Genomic DNA, 24412 nt, shown 5'->3' on the forward strand with positions numbered 1-24412 from the left:
CTAGTCATGACAAGAAAGCCTTTCTGCACCCTCTGGGAAAAAGACTCCAACATTAGATCCAAGTCAGTATCAAAGGAGCGAGGGAGGCCCTACCCTGAGTGCCAGACTTCTGTCTCTCCTGTGGCTGCTCATTAGTCACTGGTGGACTGGAGGGTTTTGAGGCAATCAGCAGATTTCTTTCTCAGGACAACCATTAGATGATGATTATTGTAGCTTCAGGGAGATTACTGAGGCATTACGGTATTCAAACAGCAATGAGTTTATTACATTTTCTATTCTTTCATGCAATATGGGCGTCACCGACAAGTTTAGCTTTTGTAGCCCTTCAGCAGAGTAACTTGTTAGGCCATTTCGGACAGCATCATGTTACGGTGGATCTGGAGTTGCGTGTTGGGCAAACCAGGTAAGGATGCAGATTTCCTTCCCTATAGCAACATTAATGAGCTAAGTAGGTTTTCACGACATAGATGATAGTTACACGGCACCATTACTGTGATTAGTTTTCAAATCCAAATTTATTAATGAAATATAAATTCTATCAATTGACATAGTGGGGTTTGATACAAGAGTATCAAATCACATCAACGCCTCTACTTCCTCAGAAAGCTAAGGAAATTCAGCATGTCCACAATGACGCTTACCAATTTTTAGAGATGCACAATAGGGAGCAGCTTAATGGATACATCACAGCTTGACATGGCAACTGCTCTGCCCAAGACTGCAAGAGATTACACAGAGCTCTGAATGCAGCCCAGCTCATTACATAAATCAGCCTTTCATCCAGTGACTCTGTCTATATTTCTCACTGCTTTAGGAACCAGCTAGGCAGCCAACATAGTCAAAGACCCCTTCAAACCTGGTTGTTCTCTCACCCACACTCTTCAGTTGGGTAGAAGAGACAAAAGTTTGAAAACCCATACCAACAGATTCAAAAACAGCTTCTTCCCTACTGTATTCGGACTTATGAATGGACGTCTGATATATTAAAGTTGATCTTCCTCTGCACCTTCTCAGTAGCTGTAACACTATAATCTGAAATCTGTTGTATTACCCACATGTACTTATGCAAGGTATGATTTCCTTGGGTAGCATACAAAACAATACTTTACATTGTAACTCAGCACGTATGACAATAATAAATGAAATCAAAATTAGTTGTGGAATTTCTTAGCTCTTCCTATTAATTCCTGCTTATGCTGTTTGGCACACAAGAGATGTCTTCCTAAGTTAGAAAAGACATATGGGTTTTTCTTTACCCAAAATTATATTTGATCTTAAGTTTCCTCAGGCCAGTAAATAATTTTGGAAAGTCTTGACTGCAGTCACTTTTCATTCCTTTATACCTTCGGCTTAGAAGCGAGAAGTCCTGCTTCATGTTTTTAGCAATAAAGGCTAAAATTCCATTTGAATTATAAATCAGTGCTCAAACGTTTTTAAACTTTAGGTTTAAAAACAGTTCTAAGTGTTTCCTATTCAAAAGCAAGTGTAAAAAAAAATTAAATATAACTCAAGACATCATTTGAGGAAAACATACAGTTTTGAAATTACTGAGTCCATTTGTACTGGGTTATTGCTTGTCCTTTTCCCTTGATGTTGAATTCATTCCTCCTGGACCATGTAACTGGGTTTATGTTGGCAGCAGGCAATGTATTGTGAACTATGTACCTTGTTTGATAATATAAATTATACTTGCACCGGTATTCAGGTTAAACTTCGTAGTATGGCAGTGATATATATATATCTGTTTTAGAACGCATCAGGGTCATTTGTCAACCAGGGAAATATTTTTATTACTTTTCTAGCAGAAATTCTTCATCTTCATAGTAACTTTATACGTGAATACATTTTGTTTGGAATCTATGAGGGTAGAAGTTTTGCCTTGGCACATCTTCCTAGAGTGGCTCATTTTTCTGGTCCCATGTGGATGCAGATTATCTCCACCCCTTTTCATTTCCTCCAGCAAAGCTTCTAGTGCATCATCCAAGAAACACGGAACCCACCATGAATTTTAATAAGTGATAAACATAAGTCATGCCTTCAACATTTAAAGGATTCATGAGGCCCCGGTGAAATAGCAGCTGCTACATATTGTGACCGACAAGAATTTGACACCAAAAGTGACAGATGGCAACAAGATTAATTGTCAGGTTAAATTGTAAAGCTGGTGAGCAATACAGTAAGCTGCCACAACAACAGGTGCTGAAATAATACACAAAATTCACAAGGTTTTTATTACTCAGTAAAATATTAAATATGTATAATTCTCCATTAATCTTGTGTAATTTATACTTTACAAAAATTACTGAATTTACTTGTTCAAAATCATAAATAAATCATAGAATTCATTTTAATATCTACTATCCTGTAAATGCTAAAGGTGAATTTTATAATTAATTGGTTTATTTTATTTACAAAAAAACTATTAACACACAATGGAGCTTGACTCATTACGGAGCTCTGCAATGCTTTAAAGTACTTTGGATTCTAACACTTCACTGATAATATTTTATGATTGCATTAATTAGTTCTCAAATAAAATCTTGAGTTATATTTAAATTTTCTTTACATTTGCTTTTGAATAGGAAACATTTAGAACTGTTTTTAAATGTAATGTTTAAAAACGTTTGATCATTGATTTATAATTCAAATGGGATTTTAGCCTTTATTGCTAAAAATAAAAATAGGGAGCTTAAAAATAGGGAACTGTACAAGATGTTTGTGAGGCTGCACTGGCAATATTGTGTATGCCTTCATCCCGTATTAAAGAAAAAATGTACGGGCATTGAAGACAATTCAGAAGAGATTTACCTGGCCAAATCTCAGGACGAAGGGGTAACTTATCAAGAACAATTAAACAGGTTAGACCTTTGTTCATTAGATTTTTGAAGACTGAAGGGTGATTTTCTTGATACATACGAGATTCTGATAGAATCTGACAGGGTAAATGTTGAGAAGATGTTTCCATTAAGGGGAAGTCTCAAATTACGGGACATGATTACAGAAATTTAAAATTGAGATGTGAAGGAATTTATTCTCACAGAGGGTAGCCAATGTCTAGGGAGTCAGTTAGCTCAGATGCCTAGTTTGCACTGCAGAGTGATACTAACAGTGTGGGTTCAATTTCCACACTGGCTGATGTCACTACGAAGAACATACCTTCTCAAACTCTCCTCTTGTCTGAAGCATGATGCCCCTCGGGTTAACTCACCATCAGAAAGACTATAAGATAATAAAATGTGAGGCTGGATGAACACAGCAGGCCAAGCAGCATCTCAGGAGCACAAAAGCTGACGTTTCGGGCCTAGACCCTTCATCAGAGAGGGGGATGGGGAGAGGGTTCTGGAATAAATAGGGAGAGGGGGGAGGCGGCAAGAGAGTTGCAATAGGAGAGAGATTCCCTGAGGTTGGTCCGGAGGGAGGAGGGTAACTTCTTCAGGTTAGGCATCCCTGGAAGAGGCTTCGCAGTGAGGTTAAAATAGTATCAGAGACAATGGGAACTGCAGATGCTGGAGAATTCCAAGATAATAAAATGTGAGGCTGGATGAACACAGCAGGCCAATACAGCCTCACATTTTATTATCTTGGAATTCTCCAGCATCTGCAGTTCCCATTATCTCTGATACTATTTTAACCTCACTGCGAAGCCTCTTCCAGGGATGCCTAACCTGAAGAAGTTACCCTCCTCCCTCCGGACCAACCTCAGGGAATCTCTCTCCCATTGCAACTCTCTTGCCGCCTCCCCCCTCTCCCTATTTATTCCAGAACCCTCTCCCCATCCCCCTCTCTGATGAAGGGTCTAGGCCCGAAACGTCAGCTTTTGTGCTCCTGAGATGCTGCTTGGCCTGCTGTGTTCATCCAGCCTCACATTTTATTATCTTGGAATTCTCCAGCATCTGCAGTTCCCATTATCTCTGGCTATCATGTGATTCCAGATTCACAGAAATATGGTTGACTCCGAACTTCCTTCTGAAATTGCTTAGTTTAAGGGCAATCCGGCATGGGCAATATATGCTGCCCTTGCCAACAACACATGAAACACATAAATTTTTAAAAGAAATGGCCAACTCTCTGCCTGCAGATGCCCTCAGTCTTGCATGATCTGATAAAATATTCTGGACCACCACCCCTCCTGCTCACCCTACGGCTTCCTCTCCTCTCTCCCCCATCACCACTACCAGCTCGACAACAGTTGGGACAATGACCAAATACTTGGTAAAGAGTTACATTTTAAGAAGAAATATATTTTTATGTTAAAATGTCTTGATCAGAATGTTGAAAACCTGGACTTGTTTAACTATATTTATAATATTTGCTATTTTATTTATGATGCTTTGTCAACAGATTAAGCTTAAACCAGAATTTACCTGGGAACTGGAGTCAAGCCAACTGTTTTAACTGGAGTCCAAGTCATAGATACTAAATAATATAAAACAGGTAGTCAGATCATTTAAACCAACGTATGAGCAAGCAAATGCTTTAATTTGAAACAGACCTACAATACTGAGTGTATGTAGAATTATTTTCAATGCTTGTTTTTATCTACCGCATCAGTTTCAATAACTTATATATATCCATGTAACCTTAAATTACAGACTTCAATTATCTTAATTAATAATTGGTAAATATCAGCTGCTATGATGCTTTGTCATAAAGACCAGAAAATACAGACTAGAAGAAGATAAAGTTGACATAGTCCTACCCACCGGACCATAGGGCTGCTCTTTCATTAGAGAGAGAGAGAGAGAGCGAGAGAGAGAGAGAGAGAGAGAGAGACTAGTGATGGTTTAACCCAATGGTCACGACACCGCCGGCAAGGGGAGATATTAGAAGCTGAGATCTTCATGGTAACCTCAGCTCATGTTTGTTTGAATCCATGTTGTTGGTGTTACATAATATTGCAAACCAGCATTCCAGCTAACTAAGCTGGAGGACACTTGGCTCTACATTGAAATTTTCCAACATTATATAAATTCAGAGAGAAAAACAACAGAAACACTCGAACCTAAGCCCTGCAGTCCAGGGCAATAACAGACAAAATATTTGCCGTTCTTTATTTCTCAATTAGTTTGTTAAAATGTGTGCTTGTTTGGACAGAATTATGTTCAATGGCAAGTCCTTTGTTCTATCAAATGGTTGAAAAGCTTATCCACAAATGGATCTATATTTGTCTCTATGTTTGGAGTCTCTGCAGAAGCAGATCGGGGTGGGACTCATACATGCTAGGTTTCTCCTACTCTGAACCTGGTGTATTTTCCAAAGCTAATAAGTATTTATGATGGAATCCCATTATGAATAGCACTCTCTTTCAAGATTTCACCTCTGGGAACAGACAGAAAGTTAGCTGTGCAGTATCTGAAGAGGATATTATTTATTCATTGTTTCAGAGATTCCAATTTCTCATTGATCTGCACTAGGCAAACTGTCTATCACCTTAGTATGCTTTCAAAATTCATAGCAGCACTTGGATATATTGGGAGGCACGTTTAAAGAGTAGAAGTTGCATTAATGAATAAGAAAATTGGTCTACGTCAGTTCAACAAAGTAATTCATCTTCACAGAAGTTATTTAAAGTTGGGCAGTTTGTATGCTGGCTCTACCAGCAATGCTCACTCCACATGAATGCAAGTAAAAATGACTGAGGCTTCTTTTTATCTTGCTACTAAATTACTTAGAAGCATTTATCTATTTTAGCAGGCAAGTACCAAATGAACACCAATCATTTCACTTTGAAAATTTAAAGGTGCATTAATTGTTTACTTTGAACAGATCACCATCTCTATTAACACAGCAGACATAAATTGAATGCATTATGTGGGTATTCTTTTGCAAGGCTGCAGCATTTGATTATAATTTATTTTTAAATAACAATCAGCCTGGCTCTATTTGAAAGAATTTTAAGTTGTTAATAAAATCATTAATAACATTTAAAAATAACCATTCTAATGGTTCATCAAGTTTATTAACTAATTATCTAAACCATACAAAGTCTGGTAGCCAGGAGATACTGCATTTTATTCAGAGTTATCTGTTGTTTGATTAGTACTATTGTAGAGGTGTTACAATTAATTTCTGAACTCCTGGTTTAGGAATGAAAACAAGGAAAGGAATCTCCAAACTTTTCTGCTCTGTATTATTATTCCCTGATCACTGCTAAAGCAGCCAATGTATTTTGGAAGAAAATGTTAAGACACCCAGTGAATTTAAATAGCTTTCTAACACTTACTACTAGGATAAAATATGGAGAGGGATCACTTGGGTGAACCCAGACGTAGCGATTGCTTCGGTGATTAGAGAGGCCCTGTGGGAGTGAAACCTAGCAGAGGGTTATGGCTTAATTTTGATTGTGAAATTAATGGAAAAGAAGATCTGGAGAGATGTATAACATGTGGCCAATCTTAAATGACCTATTTTGCTTTATTGTCCAAAATCATATATAAAACTTTATTGTCTCTAGTGTTTATTATTAACTGGGAAACATGCTGAAGTGCTGTGCTAACCTGTGTTAAATATGAATAGGTTATCTGAGACGGCCTCATTCTGGATTCCACCAAAGACAAAAATGTTGTCCCCAACCAATGCTGCACTGTGGTTCAAAGTACGTGGTGCAATGCCATTTATCTGCAGCTTCTCCCATGTTAAAGAATCTGAACAATTCAATAAAAAGAAAATTGGAATTCTATGTCTGGTTTATATCAAAATCTTACAAAGGCTAGCCACAACAAAATCTTTTCAATTCAAATTGCTACCCAAAAGTCTTTCTGAAAATTTAATGGAGCTATTTTAAGATGCAGAAAATTGCTTTGGCATTAAAATTAAGAAAATATAACCATTGGTGATATATTTCATCATACTATTTCAAAAGGGATTCTGGAACAGTTCTGTGGATGAAATTAATCTATTGAGAATTATTTTCTGTTATTATCAGGCAGCTTTCAGATTGATTATCACGATTCTATTGAAGAGGCATTTCCATCACCTCTATAAGGTTTCATACATACTTTAAACTGTTAAGGTGTTGAACGATTTGGTTTCCAAATTAATGGCAAACCACTCATTTGAAAACATGTAACAGAACGGCATGGTGCCTCAGTGGTTAGCACTGGTGCCTCATAGCGCCAGGGACCCAGGTTTGATTCCACCCTTGGGCAACTGTAGAGTTTGCACATTTCTCCCATTGTCTGCGTGGGTTTCCTCCGGGTGCTCTGGTTTCCTCCCACTGTCCAAAGATGCACAGGCTAAGTGGATTGGCTGTGCCAGATTCCCTGTAGTATTCAGGGGTGTATAGATTAGGTGGGTTATAGGGAAATGGTAGAGCATTTATTTCCTTGGAGAATCTAAGACCAGACCACAAAATCTCAGAATAAGTGGTTGCATATTTGAGATGGAGATAATGAGGCACTTCTTCTCTCAGATGGCAATGGATATGTGGAATTCATTACAGTAGGGGGCTGTTGATGCTGAGTCACTAAGTATATTCAAAGCTGAGATAGAGTCTTGATCTGGAGGGGAATCAGGCTTTATCAGGAAAAGGCAGGAAAGTGGAAGAAAGAAAGTTGCAGTTGAAGATTATCAGGATTTTATTATTAGTAAAAGTGTGATTGAGGACTGAAAGCATCAAATGCTGGAAATCACAACATGTCAGGCAGCATACATGAACAGAGAGCATGCTAACGTTTTAAGTCTAGATGACTCTTAGTCAGAGCTGATGTGAAATGTGGAGGGGGTAGCATTTATGCAATAGTTAGGGAGGGAACAGGTTGGAGCACTGGGAAGGATGTTGATGGTTCAGATTAAGAGATTGGAATGTGAGAATGGCAGAATAATAGTGTGTCCAACTTCCAAACCTGAAAGGGCAGACAGTCCCACTAGGGTGGGAGGAGGGGAGAGAGGACATGGTGACAGAGAATTTACAGATAAAGCTAAAAGAATGGGAAGGAATGGGAGTGGGATCACAATCTGAAGGTATTAAACTCAATATTAAGTCCAGAAGGTTGTAAAGTGCTGAGTCTGAAGATGAGATATTGTTCTTCCAGTTTGTACTGTGATTCATTGCGGCATACCAAGGACAGGCAAGTGGGCATGTGAGCAGGATGCTATGTCAAAATGACCAAATATGGGAAAGCTGGGGTCATGCTTGTACACAGACCAGAGGTGTTTTGCAAAGTGGTCATCTGGTCTGCGTTTGATTTCTCCTATGTGGAGTACGCCATATTGGGCATACTGAATACAATACACTAGACTGGAGGAGGTATGGGTGAAATGCTGCTTCACCTGGAAAGACTGTTTAGACCCATGGGTAGTGAGCAGGGAGGTGGTGAAGGGGCAGGTGTTGCACCTTCTGCAGTTACATAGGAAGTTACCGTGGGAAGGTGGGTTGGTGTTGGTTGTCGATGAATGGACCAAGACGTCCTGAAGGGAATGATCCCTGTGAAATGCTGACAGGGGAGTGTGGATAAGATGTGTTGGGTGGTGGCATTCTGCTGGAGTTGTTTGAACTTGATCCTTTCAATGAGGAGTCTGACAGGGTGAAAAGTGAGAACAAGGGGGGCCCAATCAAGCTGTTGAGAGTGATGGGAAGGGGCAAGGATAGAAGCACGGGTGATAGGTCTGATGTAGTTGAGGGCGCTGTCAACCACAGTGAGCGGAAACCACAGTTATGAAAAAAGCAAGAGTAGTGGTGGATGGGGATTGTTCAGGCCTATGGTCGAGGAAGAAGCCAAGAGCTCTCAGACCATCCTGGTGGGGAATGGAGGTATAGAGGGGTCGGACAACTATGCTGAATAGGAGCAGTTAGGACCAGGTAACTGGAAATTGTTAATATGGTTGAGGGCATCAGAGGAATTGAGGTTGTAGGTGAGCAGGGTCTGGACAAGTAGAAAGTGGATGGAATCAAGGTTGGGTGACATAAGCTTGGTGGGGCAGGAACAGGCTGATACGATGGGCCTATCAGGCAGTCTGGTTTTTGGATTTTGGGAGGTAGAATTGAGGAGTTGAGGATTATCAGATTATCCATGATCTCAATGAATGGCAGACCAGATTCAATGGGGTGAATGGTCTACTTGAGTCCCTATGTCTATAGTCTCAATTCCACCTGGGTAAGATGGAATGATTATCAACAGCACTCCCTCACTAGCAAGAACCACAGAAACCTAGTATGCATGCAATAAGGAAGGCAAATGGAATTTGGCATTTATCGGGAGATAAGTAGGGAGAGTTGCTGCAACTATATAAGTCATTAGTAAGACTGCACTTGGAAACAACTTTGGTCACTTTACTTGAGAAGGGATGTCGTTGCATTGGAGACTGTTCAGAAGAAGTTCACTAGATTAGAGTCATAGAGCTGTACAGCATGGAAAGAGACCTTTCAGTCCAACTTGTCAACGCTGACCAGATACCCTAAATTAATCTAATCCCATTTGTCAGCATTTGACCTGTTTCTTTCTAAACCCTTCCTATTCGTGTACCCATCCAGATGCCTTTTCAATGTTATATTTCTACCCACCTCCAATGCATCCTCTGGCAGCTCATTCTATGCACAACCCACACTCTGCATGAAAAATTTGCCCCAGGTCCCTTTTAAATCTTTCCCTAGTCACCTTAAAACTATGCCCTCTAGTTTTGGACTCCACTAACCAAGGGAAAAGACCTTGTCTATTTGCCCTAACTATGGCCCTCATGATTTTATAAACTTCTATAAGATCACCCTCAGCATCCAATGCTCCAGGGAAAACAGCCCAGCCTACTCAGCCTCTCCCTATAGCTCAAACCCTCCAATCCTGGCGACATCCTTATAAACCTTTTCCGAACCCTTTCAAGTTTCATAACATTCTTCCTGTAGCAGGGAGACCAGAATTGAAAGCGGTATTCCAAAAGTGGTCTAACCAATATTCTACACAACCACAGCATGTCCTCCCAATTCCTATACTCAATGCACCTGACCAATAATGGCAAGTATACCACATGTCACCTTCACTATTCCTGTCACTCTGCTTTCAAGGAACTATGAACCTGCACTCCGTGGACTCTTTGTTCAGCAACCCTCCCCAGAATTTTATCATTAAGTGTATAAGTCCGGCCCTGATTTGCCTTTCTAAAATGCAGCACCTCACATTTATCTAAATTAAGCACCATCTGCCACTCCTTGGCCCACCTGCCGATCTAATCAAGGTCCTGTTGTACTCTGAGTTAACCTTTTTGGCTGTCTACTACACCGCCACTTTTGGTGTCATCAGCAAACTTTCTAACCATAACTCCTATATTCACACCTGAACAATACAAATGACAAAAAGCATTGAACCAGAAACAAGCCATGTGACACACAGCTGGTCACAGGCCTCCAGTGTGAAAAGCAACCCTCCAGCACCACACTATGTCTTGTACCTTCAAGCTACTCTGTATCCAAATGGCTAGTTCTACCTGCATTCCATGTACCTTGAAGCTATTCTGTATCCAAATGGCTAGTTCTACCTGCATTCCATGTGATCTAATTGATTCACGAGATAAGGGGTTTGGTTTATGTAGGGAGATTGAGTGGTTTAGGCCTATATGCAAAGAACAAAGAACAAAGAAATTACAGCACAGGAAAAGGCCCTTCGCCCCTCTAAGCCTGCACCAATTCAGATCCTCTATCTAAACCTGTCACGTATTTTCCAAGGATCTGTATCCCTCTGCTCCCTGCCCATTCACGCATCTGTCTAGACACATCTTAAATGACACTATCGTGCCCAACTCTACCACCTCCGCTGGCAATGCGTTCCAGGCACCCACCACCCTCTGCGTAAAGAACTTTCCACGCATATCTCCCTTATTCACTGGATTTTAGAAGAATGAGAGGAGGTCTAATTGAAGAATACAAGAAGTTAAGGGGGATTGACAAAGTAGACATAGAAAGGATGCTTCCTCATGTGGGACAATCTAGAACAAGAGGTCACAGTTTTAGGATAAGGGGTAGAAGATTTAAAATAGAAATGAGGAGGAATTATTCCTCACAAACCGCCATGAATCTGTGGAATTCATCCCACTGTAGGGCAGCAGATGCTAGCTTACTGAATAAGTTTAAGGAGGAAAATGACAGATTTTTAATCATTAATGGGTTATGGACAGCAGGCAGGAAAGTAGAGATGAAATTTGCCTTATTCTATTAAATGGTGGACCAGGCACAAAGGGCTCAATTGCTTGTTGCTGCTCTTAGTCCTTATGTTCTTAAGGGTATAAGTTAATTGGTCATGGTTACTACAAATTGACGTCTATAGAAGCATCTTTGGCAGTACCAAGCAGGAACCCTAAGTCAGCTGTTTTGGGGAAGGCCCAATGAGTTACACGGTGCCTAATGGCAGCCTTACTTGGGATTAAGGACACCAAGGAATGAAATCCCATCCTCTGAAAACTGCCTTTCAATTAGAGTGCTTTCTGTTACAGACAATGCACCTAGAGAAAGGTTCAGGTTCACTAAGTGCAGGCCATGGGTCAGTGGGAGTGAAGTAGAAGTTACAGATGTGGGATGCTGTGAGTAGGCAGAAGAGGTTCAACAGCAATGGCAAGGGGGTGGCTCTCAGCAGGGCTCCCTCCCCACTTCCCCATTACTCTTGCTGGGTCCATTCATCAGACACTGAGTGCCTTTGATTGAAGGAACCCTATGGAGTCCCAAAAAGATTGGTTTTCAAGCTTCCTGTGAAGTCACTGTCCTGCCTGTCACTGGTTGAATTAATTTCCCACTTAAGGGTTTCCGTTGACAGTGGCGCAGGAAGGGTGTCCACTAGCATCTCCAACCCAGACTAATCGGGCCATTGACAGGAAGTCAGCAAGAACATACCAGCATGTTCCCTAGATTCCAAATGCATTACATTCCATCCCTCATTTCTGAATGTTTATATGCAACTCCTTGACATGGAGTTGCTTAGCTCAGAAACATGTACAAAATCTGAGCAAATCATCAAACCAAACTATAAAACATAGAACTGTAATTTTCAAAAAGGTCTCCTGAGATAGTAACACTCCTGTATCCTGATACACTATCCACAAATCAGAGCAAAAGAAGCCAGGGAAAAAATAAAGCTATTCATTTGCCAGCAATATATTCTAGACCATCCAAACTATCAAGGGAAAGCCACCTATAAATAACCCCAATTCCCAAACATAACCAAGCAAAATTTAAAATATTCACCATCACAAATCTAGTCCTCCACATATACTGGGATACCCATTAAAGGGGAGTGAAAATTGGTTGAAAGCTGACTCACTCCATGCAATCCCCCACCATAGCTGTAGGAGGCTGCAAATAGATTAAGTTGGTTAAATTGGCAGGACTTCTGTGGGAGGAAATACTGCCCTCAGAGGCAGTGGTGCCAGAGTTCTCATCATTGATGGAACTGAAGGATGAAGCTGAATCATAATGGTCCTAAAAAGTCAAGTCTCAGGGTTTTAGAACGGGAAGGGACACATGAGTCCAGGGACTGGTGGGGAGCGTTCTGTCAGCAAGGCAATTCAAAATAAAATGGGCATGTCTTTTGAAGCATGCATTAATGATATATCGCTTTCCCTTCCCACTTTCCCTACCACCCCACTTTTTTTGCATACTCCATTAAAAACGGCCTATCATTTCTACCTGCCTGCCAAAAATTAACTGTACTTTGTTGTGGGCAGCCTTTTGTTCAATCAATAGGCTTGCTAACAAGTCTAAATAATTCTGAATTATTATTTCAATGTGGCTGATGGGCTGCGGATTTTGGTACCAATCACAGCTTATTATGTAAATGAGCTCAGGCGTAAACCAGGTAATTGACAGAAGTTTGCATCATGCTGCTATTGGCAAATTAATTTTGATATTGTTCATGCTCAAAAAACCTTGCAATGATGTTAAAGTGCTTTGGTCATCAAGAATACAGTAGCCTTAAATAATCTGAAAGGGTTTAAAAGTAATTTACATATCCCCAAACTTAGACTACTTAATCCAGACAGTTGAAGTCGAACAAGGAGAATTATAAGGCATTGTCAATCAATATGAGGAACATAGTGGACACGAGAGAAATATCAGTAGATTGGGAACAGGGTAACGAAGTACATATATTTAGAAGTGTGACAAAACAGACACAGCCAATTGCAGCTCTAATAGTTTAACTTAGTTAAATAAAAATAAACAAAAATTGATAGAATTGATTATCAAGAGTAAATGGAGAATTGTCTGTACAACCATCTAGTAAACAGCAGCCAAACTAATTTTTGACAGGGATGATCTTGTCTGGTCAAACTGCTTAATTTCTGGTAGCAAATGATAACTCAAGCTGACTGTGAGAAATCCCACAATATCTACACATAAGTTTCCAAAAGGAACGTGTATTAATTGTGTTCAGTGTTGTGTGGATGCAGGGTAAAAATTCAAAGAGGGATAAGATGGGATTGAACAATAAAAACATGTTACTGGTTGAAGGGGTGGTTACCAGGGTGAGAGGAAATATTCCCCACGAGATGCCCCAGGCTTTACTCAGTACTGTACTGCCTACATTTAAAAAATTTTGCTTCACTGTATCAGGTTCAAAACGCAATGTAACCAATGGTAAAGTTTCCCATCTTGTCAACAAAAACAATCAGTGTGGAACTCCTATTGCACCAATTGGTGGCCCCTCTGCCATTTTGCACCCTGAGGAGCAGTAATTGGATGAAGATAACTCTGGGTGGGGAATGGAAGGGCCGGTGGGCAAGACCAACGTCATGTGAGTTGCCAGTTGCCTGACTGGTATTTGGAACCAGCTATGGCACAGGGAATGGGTGCATTAAATCTCAGGAAACAAAGAATCTGGAACTGGGTGAAAGGTAAGTCTGAGAACTCCCAGCAGGGACAGGCAAGGATACCCTAAGGGCTGTGGGGGAAGGCAATGAGGGCATTGGGATCCCAGGGCAGATCTAAGTGGTCCCATAATTGGAAAAAGGTGCCCCTGAAGATGCCCCACAATACCCCACATTTTCTGTCCAAAGTCCAAGCAGGATAATCTGCCAGGCAACATCCCACCATGACACCATAGTCCCACGCTCCTTCCAGTAGCTGAAAGAATTGCAGCCATGTGGGAAATTACTCTTGATGATCACAAATGGACTGTAGTTGGGCAGAGGGTGGATGGGCTGCCCCAGACTTTGCCTTGATTCACTAAAATTGTGGTGAAGTTGGAGAGGGTGTATAAATGCGAAACCTTAACTACAGAATTTTATGCACACCCTCAATCTTGCCTGCAATCCCGGTCACAGGGAGTGGGGGCTTTATATTCTGTCCAGCTTACAATTATGCATTCAGTAAATGATATCAGACTAGGCAATGCAGTAAATAAAAGATGCCAACTCCGAAATCACAGAATGCATTGAACAAAATCTGAGACACCCATCTAACTCCCTAAATCGGCTGTAACCCTGGCCCATTTTTCCGGGTTAGTGTCAAATTAGCATGGAGGAAGAGCTCCCATGGGCAGCTACTACGCTAATGAGGCAAATCTTGGCGATTGCACAGTTGGGTCAAACAAAAGCAGCCAGAAAGTCCCAAAGATATCAGACATATGTTTTCTAGAAGTCTCAGCTAAGACTGAGGTAAACGAATTGAACATAACCAAATGCAAAACTGATCACTATAACCGTTACGATGATCCTGCTGCTGTCTCTTACTAGAGGTGCAGTGATAAAAAGGTTGAATAGAAGAGAATAGAGTGCAATGGGCAGAAGAAAGCTGCTACTGATAGTCCGAACGAAAGCGAACGGTCATCACCCCTCTTAAGAATTTTATTTGTTCTGTGAGAAAAAAAATCTAAATCTTAAGTGTTTTGACAATTACGATTTTATGACAAGCAATAAGCTCAATTAGAACAAGATGATTTGTACAAATTACAGAAAACAACTGTGAAGAACTTTATACTTCCACAGGTAAAAGGTTAGAAGCAAATGTGGTATAAACTCAAAACAATACATTCCAGGTAAGCATTCTCTTACAAGATGGTGGGACCGGCCTCCAAATAAATAGATTTTTCCTTTCACAACACTTAAAAACAAAGTTCTTATTTAATCTTGTGCAAAAGTTTAAATAGCTTGCCACTGTATTTAACTTTACATAACTTTAAGTGCAAGAAAAGGTGGAAGTGAGCAAGTAACGCAGAAAGAATAAGTTGTTCATATATAAGCAAAGGAATTACAACATGGAAGGATCTCAATATTATTTTATCTTTGAAAGGGGAACGGGAAATGAAAAGAAAGGCAAAAATATTACGTATTTAATTCAATATCAAGTTGCCAACAAATTGCTTCAAGCCAGATGTATAATTTAGTTTTATGATGTATACAAATGATGTGTATCATTCAATTTTATAAAATCATAGAATCGCTCAGTACAAAAGTGGCCCTACAGCCCATTAAATCTGGCCTACAAAATAAACTGAACCTTTACTAGTTCCATTTTCCAGCACTAGGCATGTGGCCTTGACTGTTATGACATTTAAAGTGCTCATCCAAGTGTCTTTTTAAAGGCTGTGAGCTTACCCGCCTCAACTACTGTCCGAGGCAGTGCACTCCACCCTCTGGGTGAAAACATTTTTCTTCAAATCCCTACTAAACCTCCTGCCTTTCACTTTAAAATTATATCTCCTATTATTGACTCTTTGATGAAGAGGAACAGCTGCTTAACCATGTTTGTTTTAAAAACAAATTTGGAAGCATATTCATAGAATCAAAGAACAATTCCAGATCAAAATGAAACAATTTGGCCCTATGTATCTGTGCTGGCCTTCTGAACTAAGAGATTTCACTTGATGTCACTCCATTGCCTTTTCCATATCATCCTGAAAATATTTCCTTTTCAGAGTTAGGTAACACCATAAGTTGTAATAGGATTCTTTTATTTCAAAGGAGCAAGATATTAATAATAATGAGACATCCTAGCTGAAGACATCTAACTTTTACACTGATTCCTCATCTTATTCACTCACATTCTCTTTCCATCATTTTCAACAGAGCTGAAAGCAACACACCTATCATATCGACTAAAACAAATTATTACCTTAAATAAAAATGAATAAGAAATTGATCAAGTAACATTTTCTGTTCAACATATTCAAAAAACACAAATTCCAAAAAACAAGAATAATAAAGGCTCGTTTTCATTGCTAGTTGAAAGGACCTCCCAAAAGACATGTAATTAAATAGTCATTTCAAGACAAATGACATCTCCAAATTTGGCTCCTGACGAAGAAACTATTCTGAGCATTCATCACAGTGGCATGGTTTTCATAAGTTGCATCATTAAAGAGAATGAACATTGCTTGCTGCACAAATTTTCAATCTCAGTTCCAGCTTCTAGCAGCAAATGCAAACATGCCATTGCCTGTTTTCAAGGGGCTTCACATGCAACTCAGCTTGTCCACTTTTGTTCTCACTAGACATTAATGCAGGAAGATAATGCTATTTATTTTTTGCTGTAAATTCAGCAATTACTATCACAACAAATAGCTTGACTCCTGCTCCACCTTGAGCTACAACTGAACCAGCCTGTAACAGACTACATCAATGTTAGTGACACCATAGAATGGACAGAAATTAATGATATTGCAAGGTATATAAACCCATCCCACCTGGGACCTTCAGAACAAATAGGAGATACTTTTCCATAACCAGCATCAAATTATAATTGCTGATGGTGTGCTTTTTGCTATTAGTACTCCCTGTAAATTATGCTGTGAATGTAACAATCTTAATCAGTACAATTAGATACCAAGCCAGTATCTGTCTGTTACCCATTTCAATAACCCCTTGTTCTCTCTTACCACATGGAATGCCCTTCTCTGGAAGATGGTATGTATCCACTTTGTGGTATTATTTCCCAGGTCAGATCAGAGGGAGTTACTGTCATAAAAGGAACTATATTACTAAAATGCTGTAAATGTTACAAGTAGCAAGAGTCATTTTGTTATTGTGAACACCACAGCTTTAAGACCATTCATTGATTCTATTTACCATCAATAACATCAGCTGCATGGACTCATTTGAAACTAGTCTTAAAAACTCAATGCTCAGTGCGTTAATTCAATCTATTGTATGATATTAAGTTATATATACAGGTTTGTGTCAAGTTGATAGAATCCAAGAAATTTACAGCACAGAACAAAGCCATTTGATCCATCATGTTCATGCTGGCTGACAAGAAGGAATTCAGCATACTTGCCAAGTATTTCTGAGAGATTCTCCCTCGACCACCCTTTCAATCACACATCTTATTGATAAGGTATCCTTACTACTTCTCACCCTGAATCAACGTATGGTGGTCATTGCCCCTCAACTAAGTTGGACAGATTCACCTAACAACTCTAACTCATAATTTTATACGCTTCAGTTATGTCCTCCTCAGCCTCCCGTGTTCCATTGAAAACAACGCTAACCTGTACAATCTTCCATCATAGTTCGAACTCTCCAGATCCAGACAGCACCCTGTAAATATGCTCTGTACTCTGTCCAGTTTAACCACAGTGCAGAGACTAGGGCTGTATGAAGTACTCTTGCTGCAGCCTAATCATTATTCATACATATTAACCCCCCAGATATTATATTTCATTCCTCATTCAATAAAGGCAAGTAACCCAAATGTCTCATTTACTACCGTTTCTATGTGACCAGGCACCTTCAGGGGTCCATGAGCATTCACACCAAGGATTCTCGAAACCTCTACATTTCTTGGTATACATTTCTTGCGTTGTTGGCATCCTCCAAAAAGCATCACACTTCCTTGGCTTGAACATCATTTACTATGGTCTGTCCACCCTATCTAGTCCACTGATATCTTCATACAGTCTAATTTTCTTCTTCGTTTTCAAACACATGATCTATTTTTGTATTGTCTGCAAGCTTCGTAATCATACTTCCTACATTCAAGTCCAAGTCATTGAAGCATTTCAGAAACAGAAAGGGTACTCATCCAGTCTACTGCAGAACCCCACAGAAAACAGACTGAGTCACAAATACACCCACTGACAACTATCTTTCTGAGTCAGGAGATGCCGTTCCAGTCTTTTACAAAACAAACAGTGGTCTAACAAGGAGAACAGGAAAAAGCAAGGCATTACATCTGAAATCTAGTGACAATAATGAGTAGTAACATATGCCATAGATAAAGAGGAGCCCACAGACATAAAGTATTCGAATCTAGAGAAAGACTTAAAAAGGTACCACCTAAGATTATTGCTCAAAGTAGGAACTTATGATGCAGAAGGTAACATATAAGCATGGACAGAAGATTGGCTGACACATTGAAAACTGTGAGTATGTATAAATGAGTCGCTTTCTGGTTGGCAGGATGTGATCAGTCCCACAAGGGTCTGGGCCAGGGCCTCAGCATTTTACAACTTATATTAATGCCTTAGAAGATTGAAGTGAAAGCACAGCTATCTTTTCTTGTGGTATAAAGTTAGTTAGGAAAATATGTTGTGAAGATGGCAAAAGAAAGAAGGATGAAGGGTCTAGGCCCAAAACGTCCGCTTTCGTGCTCCTGAGATGCTGCTTGGCCTGCTGTGTTCATCCAGCTTCACACTTTGTTATCAAAGGAGATATAGATGGATGCAAATAGGTTGAGTGAGTGGACAAAAATCTGACAATAGAGTATAATATGACAAAAACTTTGGCTGGAAGAAAGAAAAAATGAAGTATTACTTTTGTGGAGAACAATTGAAGAATTCTGAGGTGCAGCAGAATCTAGATATTCTAGTGCATGAATCACAAAAAGGTAGTATGCAGGTACAACAAGTAATTAGGAAAATGAATGGGAAGTTATCCTTTATTATAAGAGGAAATGAACATGAAAATAATGTCTCCTCTACATTAGGGCAGGCTGACTGGATGACTGTTTTACAGAACATCCATGCTCTGTCCAAAAAAATAATACGTTGGATGCGGAGGTTGGGGGGTTAATATGTGAGGGCAAGGGGGATTCTGTCTTTTGTGAGGACAAGGGGTTTCTATCTTTATTTTTGAAAACAGAATCCCCCTTATCCTCACATATCACCCCACCAGCCTCCATATCCAATGTATCAGTCTCTGACACTTCCGCCATCTACAAACCAACCCCAACAACCAAAATGATATTTCCCTCCTCACCCCTTTCTGCCTTTTGTAGGGACCACTCTCTCCATGACTCCCTCGTCAGCTCCACACTCCCCACAAACCCCACCACCGCCAGTGCATTTCCCTGCAACTGCAGGAGGTGCTACACCTGCCCCTACACCTTCCCCCTCACCTCTATTCAAGACACAAAACAAACCTTCCACATCTGACAGGGGTTCACCTGTCTATCCACCAACTTAGTCTACTGTATCCATTGCTCCAATGAGGCCTCCTCTACATCCGTGAGACCAAGCGTAGACTTGGAGACCGTTTCGTAGAGCATCTGCGTTTTGTACGTGACAAACAACAACACCTTCCAGTCGCCAACCATTTTAACTCCCCCTCCCTGGGTGACATGTCCATCCTGGGCCTCCTCCAATGTCACAATGACACCACATGCGAACGGGAGAAGCAACACCTCATATTCTGCGATAATGGGAACTGCAGATGCTAGAGAATTCGAGATAACAAAGTGTGGAGCTGGATGAACACAGCAGGCCAAGCAGCATCTTAGGAGCACAAAAGCTGACATTTTGGGCCTAGATCTTTCATCAGAAGAAAAACCTTTTTTTTCTGATGACGGGTCTAGGCCCAAAACGTCAGCTTTTCTGCTCCAAAGATGCTGCTTGGCCTGCTGTGTTCATCCAGCTCCACACTTTGTTACCTCATATTCCACCTCAGGAGCCTACAGCCTGATGGCCTAAGCGTGGAATTCACCAGTTTTAAAATCTCCCCACCCTCCAGCCTCATCCCATGTCCAAGCACACCCACTGATTTTGTTTCCTTGACCTGACACAACCTGTCCATCTTCTCTCCCATCTGCCAAATGCCCCACCCACCCCACAGACCAATCCCCACCACCACCTACCTGCATTCGCTTATCATCATCGCATCTACCTTGCTAGCCCCACCCCTCCTCTCCATTTATTTCCCAGCTCCCTTCCCCCCTCCCCATCTCTGAAGAAGAGTCCTGACCTGAAACGTCTATTCTCCTGCTCTTCTGATGCTGCCTGGTCTGCTTATGTTCCTCCAGTTCCATACTGTGTTGTCTCTGACTGCACCATCTGCAGTTCTAGCTATGTCAGAATATTTACCTATATGTGGCATTTCTAACCATCGATGTCAATAATTTATATCTGGGCCTGATTGCTGAAAGTATTTTTTGTCTGCTTTACATTCAGTCACTGGTTGTTATTACTTGAAAAATAAACTGACTCATTGAAATTAACATGCAGAAAGATCATTGCATTAAAATGAGTGGCAATAATAATGCTGTCTAGATTTCAGTGAAGCATTTAGCTTAGCAATTGCCAGCCGTCTCCCGATGTCACTCTGCTGCCTGTGGGGGAGAGGCCCCTGACCTCCACTGAATGCCTCCCACAGAATGATATAAACGAGATTAAGAGCATTTCCAGTGGGCAGGAACAGGACCAAACTTACACCTTATAACATGACTCTTTTAGCAACTGCATATCGCTAGAATAACACAATAAAGCAACTGAAGTTTTAAATAAATCAATCATTATTTTATGTTTGTTTAAATACTTGAGAGACAAGTGTTATAGCTACTTACCTGTAAGCATGTAGAAGTCGCTAAAATATTTGGATTGCTCACCCTTCAGAAAAGAAAATTATTGTTCCAGAATTATATTCAAACATTTCATAGTGACATATCTGTGTCATTGTAAATTACGTATTACAACTGAAGTGTGAACTTATCTGAATGCTGAATATCTTACAGCGTTTTCTGTTTTCATTTTTGTGTACAGCACTGACAGTTTTGTTTTCTCATTGAGAAAGAAATGCTATCTGTATCTTCCAAAGCAATCTAACAATATTCTATTTGAATATGTAAACCATTTCTGTCATTGAGCTAGTTCTTACTCGATTCCCCTGACAGCTGATGTCAATTCCCCTGTTAGGAAAGCGTCAGCGTCCCTTGGCTTAAGAAAAAAATAGAAATCACAAATGATCTCTGACAATACGGTGTAGAGCTGAAGGAACACAACAGGCCAGGCAGCATCAGAGGAGCAGAAAAGTTGACATTTGGGAAATAAATAGAGAGAGGAGGGGTGAAGCTGGGGAAAGTACAGGGAGATGGTGATATGTGATAGGTAAATGCAGGTAGGCAGTGGTGGGAATTGGTCACTGGGATGGGTGGGATGAATGAAGAACAAAGAACAAAGAAAATTACAGCACAGGAACAGGCCCTTCGACCCTCCAAGCCTGCGCCGATCCAGATCCTCTATCTAAACCTGTCACTTATTTTCCAACGATCTGTATTCCTCTGCTCCCTGCCCATTCATGTATCAGTCTAGATACATCTTAAATGACGCTATTGTGCCCACCTCCACCATCTTCACTGGCAACATGTTCCAGGCACCCACCACCCTCTGCATAAAGGACATCCCATGCATATCTCCCTTAAACGTTTCCCCGCTCACCTTGAAATCGTGACACCTAGTAATTGAATCCTCCACTCTGGAAAAAAGCTTCTTGCTATCCACCCTGTCTATACCTCTCATGATTTTGTAGACCTCAATCAGGTCCCCCCTCAACCTCCGTCTTTCTAATGTAAATAATCCTAATCTACTCAACCTGTCTTCATAGCTAATGCCGTCCATACCAGGCAACATCCTGGTGGCATAGGTGGGAGAGAAGATGGACAGGTTGCGTCAGCTCAAGGAAATGAGGATGAGAGGGAGGCTTGGACATAGGACGAGGCCATTGGCAGGGAGATTTTAAAACTGGTGTATTCTATGTTTAAGCTATCGGGCTGTAGGCTCCCAAAGTGGAATATGAGGTTTTGCTGCTCCAGTTCACGTGTGGTCTCATTGTGACATTGGAGGAGGCACAGGATAGACATGTCACCCAGGGACGGGGAGGGGGAGTTAAAACGGTTGATGACCAGAAGGTGTTGTCACTTGTCACGTACAGAGCAAAGGTGCTCTACGAAATGGTCTCCAAGTCTATGCTTGGTCTCACCGATGTAGAGGAGGCCACTTTGGAGCAGTAGATACAGTAGGCCAAGTTGGCGGATATACAGGTGAACCCCTGTCTGATACGAAAGGCTTGTTTAGGGCCTTGAATGGAGGTGAGGAGGGAGTTGTAGGGGCAGGTGTAGCACTTCCTGCAGTTGTGTGGAAAGGTGCCCAGATATGGTGGGGTTAGTTAGGAGTGTGGAGCGGACGAGGGCGTCTTTGCTCCTCATTGTTATTCCGTGCCCTTTGTTATAAAGGAGGAAGAAAGAATGCTGTACGGTATGTCAGCATTGACAGAAAGCAATGTGAATTGTCAATATGGCCATAATTCAGTTTAAAAATATGATTTACCATATTAATAATGGTGTGTTAAAGGCCTCTAAAGAGGAGAAGGAAACGGAAGAGAAGATTTGTAGTCTTTTTGAAGAGATGAGTGAAAACAACACAATTATTATTCTGAGATATTTTAGTTATTGATTGATTAAGAAGAATGATATATTCAAAATGTGTACAGATTTCATCAAGCTGTATGCCAGCTGGCCTACAACAACAAAGGTGTTTCTAAATATGGTTATGAGTAATGAAATACTGTAAATCAGAGTCAACTGGTATTGAGCATGTTTGGAGCAATGGTTAAAATATGACAAGATTTAAGATTCAACCAGAGAGACAGAAAGTCAGTCCAAAAAGCAGAACAGTAGATTGTGGTGGAGCAGAGAAATGTAATTGTAAAAGGCTTGATGCGGTGGAAGACTAGAAGGGATTAGCACATACAAGTTCACAGGAAATTAAAAACAATGGGGTAGATTTTCTGCTTTGGATGTAATTAGCAAATGATTTCTCTTTGGCATTTGGTATGAGATTCACAGAAAGTTCTTCTAATTAAATACTGGAGATGGATGTGAGTTTGCTCGCTGAGCTGGAAGGTTTGTTTTCAGACGTTTCGTCGCCATTCTAGGTAACATCATCAGTGAACCTCCGACGAAGCGCTGGTGTTATGTCCCACTTTCTATTTATCTGTTATATAATTATATAATCTGATTATACCTAAACAGATAAATGGAAAGTGGGACATAACACCAGTGCTTCATCGGAGGCTCACTGATGAGGTTACCTAGAATGGCGACGAAACGTCTGAAAACTAACCTTCCAGCTCAGCGAGCAAACTCACATCCAGAACCTCAACCTGAGCTACAAATCTTCTCAAAACTCGCTAAATACTGGAGATACCCAAGCCATTCTCTTCAGTCCCTACAACAAGTGCCAATGACTCCATTCCTTCCCATGGTCAACTACGGAGGCGGATTCATACTGTTTACAACGTGGCATTACGCTTCCTGAGTGAACTTCAAGATACATATTACGCCATCACTAATTCTGTTCACTTGCACCTCCATAACATTGCCATATTCCTTGCCTCAATTCACCTACTGACAAGACGTATATCTATGCCATAGTTGTCTCCAGGTTGACTATTTCCAGAACTCCTTATTTGGCCTACTACATATTACCTTCCGTAAGTTTAATGTTGTCAAACACTCTTCTGTTGACGCCCTAGTTTGCACTGAATTCCATTCATCCACGACCTCACAGTTCACTCGCTGCTGATTTGATTTATTGTAGTTACATGTACTGAAGGACAGTGAAAAGTTTTTTTTGCGAGTAGCACAGGCAGATCATTGCAAACAAGGACAAACAGATCATAGGGTGCTTAGACAGAGTGAGGTACACTTGGTTATGGCTGCACTGGAGGTGCATAAAGCAAGATCAATGTTAGCAAGGTTAACAATTATTTGAAGTTAGAGAGGTCTGTTCAGTGGTCTCATCACAGCAGGGAAGAAACTGTTATTGAACCCATTGGTGCATGTATTCAAGCTTTTGTATCTTCTGTATGACAGAAGAAGTTGGAAGAGAGTATTACTGGAGTGTGACTGGTCTTTGATGATGTTGGCTGCCTTTCTGTGGCAAAGAGAAGTGTAAATGCAGTCCGTGGATGAGAAGTTGGCTTCCATGATGATCTGGGCTGTGCACGCAACTTTCTGTAGTTTCTCACGGTCCTAGGCAGAGCAGTTGTTGTAACAGGCCGTTATGCGCCTAGTTAGAATAGAATGCTTTCTGTGGCACATCTGTAAAAGTTGGTGAGGGTCCTTATGGACATGCTGAATTTCCTAAGCTGCCTGAGGAAGAAGAGGTTTTGTTGTGCCTTCTGTGTGCATGCTGGAATGGATAGAGATAGAGGAAGCTGATGTGCTGAAAATTTTGTCAAACATTAAGATTGACAAGTCGCCAGGCCCGGACCAGATTTGTCCTCGGCT

General features: G+C 40.7%; 1 protein-coding gene across 1 annotated transcript in view; it reads right to left on the reverse strand.

Annotated features, from left to right (window-relative positions):
* zmp:0000001301 (uncharacterized) overlaps positions 1-24412 on the reverse strand; it is a 146025-nt gene that overhangs the window by 92457 nt on the left and 29156 nt on the right. Inside the window, exons 4-9 of the mRNA XM_059645010.1 lie at positions 20690-20726; positions 16791-16869; positions 14940-15016; positions 10191-10265; positions 6498-6644; positions 4365-4416 (exon numbers count right to left, since the gene is read on the reverse strand). Coding sequence (XP_059500993.1) covers positions 4365-4416; positions 6498-6644; positions 10191-10265; positions 14940-15016; positions 16791-16869; positions 20690-20726 — 467 coding nt within the window. The remainder of the gene's footprint in view (positions 1-4364; positions 4417-6497; positions 6645-10190; positions 10266-14939; positions 15017-16790; positions 16870-20689; positions 20727-24412) is intronic.

The sequence above is a fragment of the Stegostoma tigrinum genome, chromosome 3 (assembly GCF_030684315.1).
Source record: "Stegostoma tigrinum isolate sSteTig4 chromosome 3, sSteTig4.hap1, whole genome shotgun sequence".
NCBI lineage: Eukaryota > Metazoa > Chordata > Chondrichthyes > Orectolobiformes > Stegostomatidae > Stegostoma > Stegostoma tigrinum.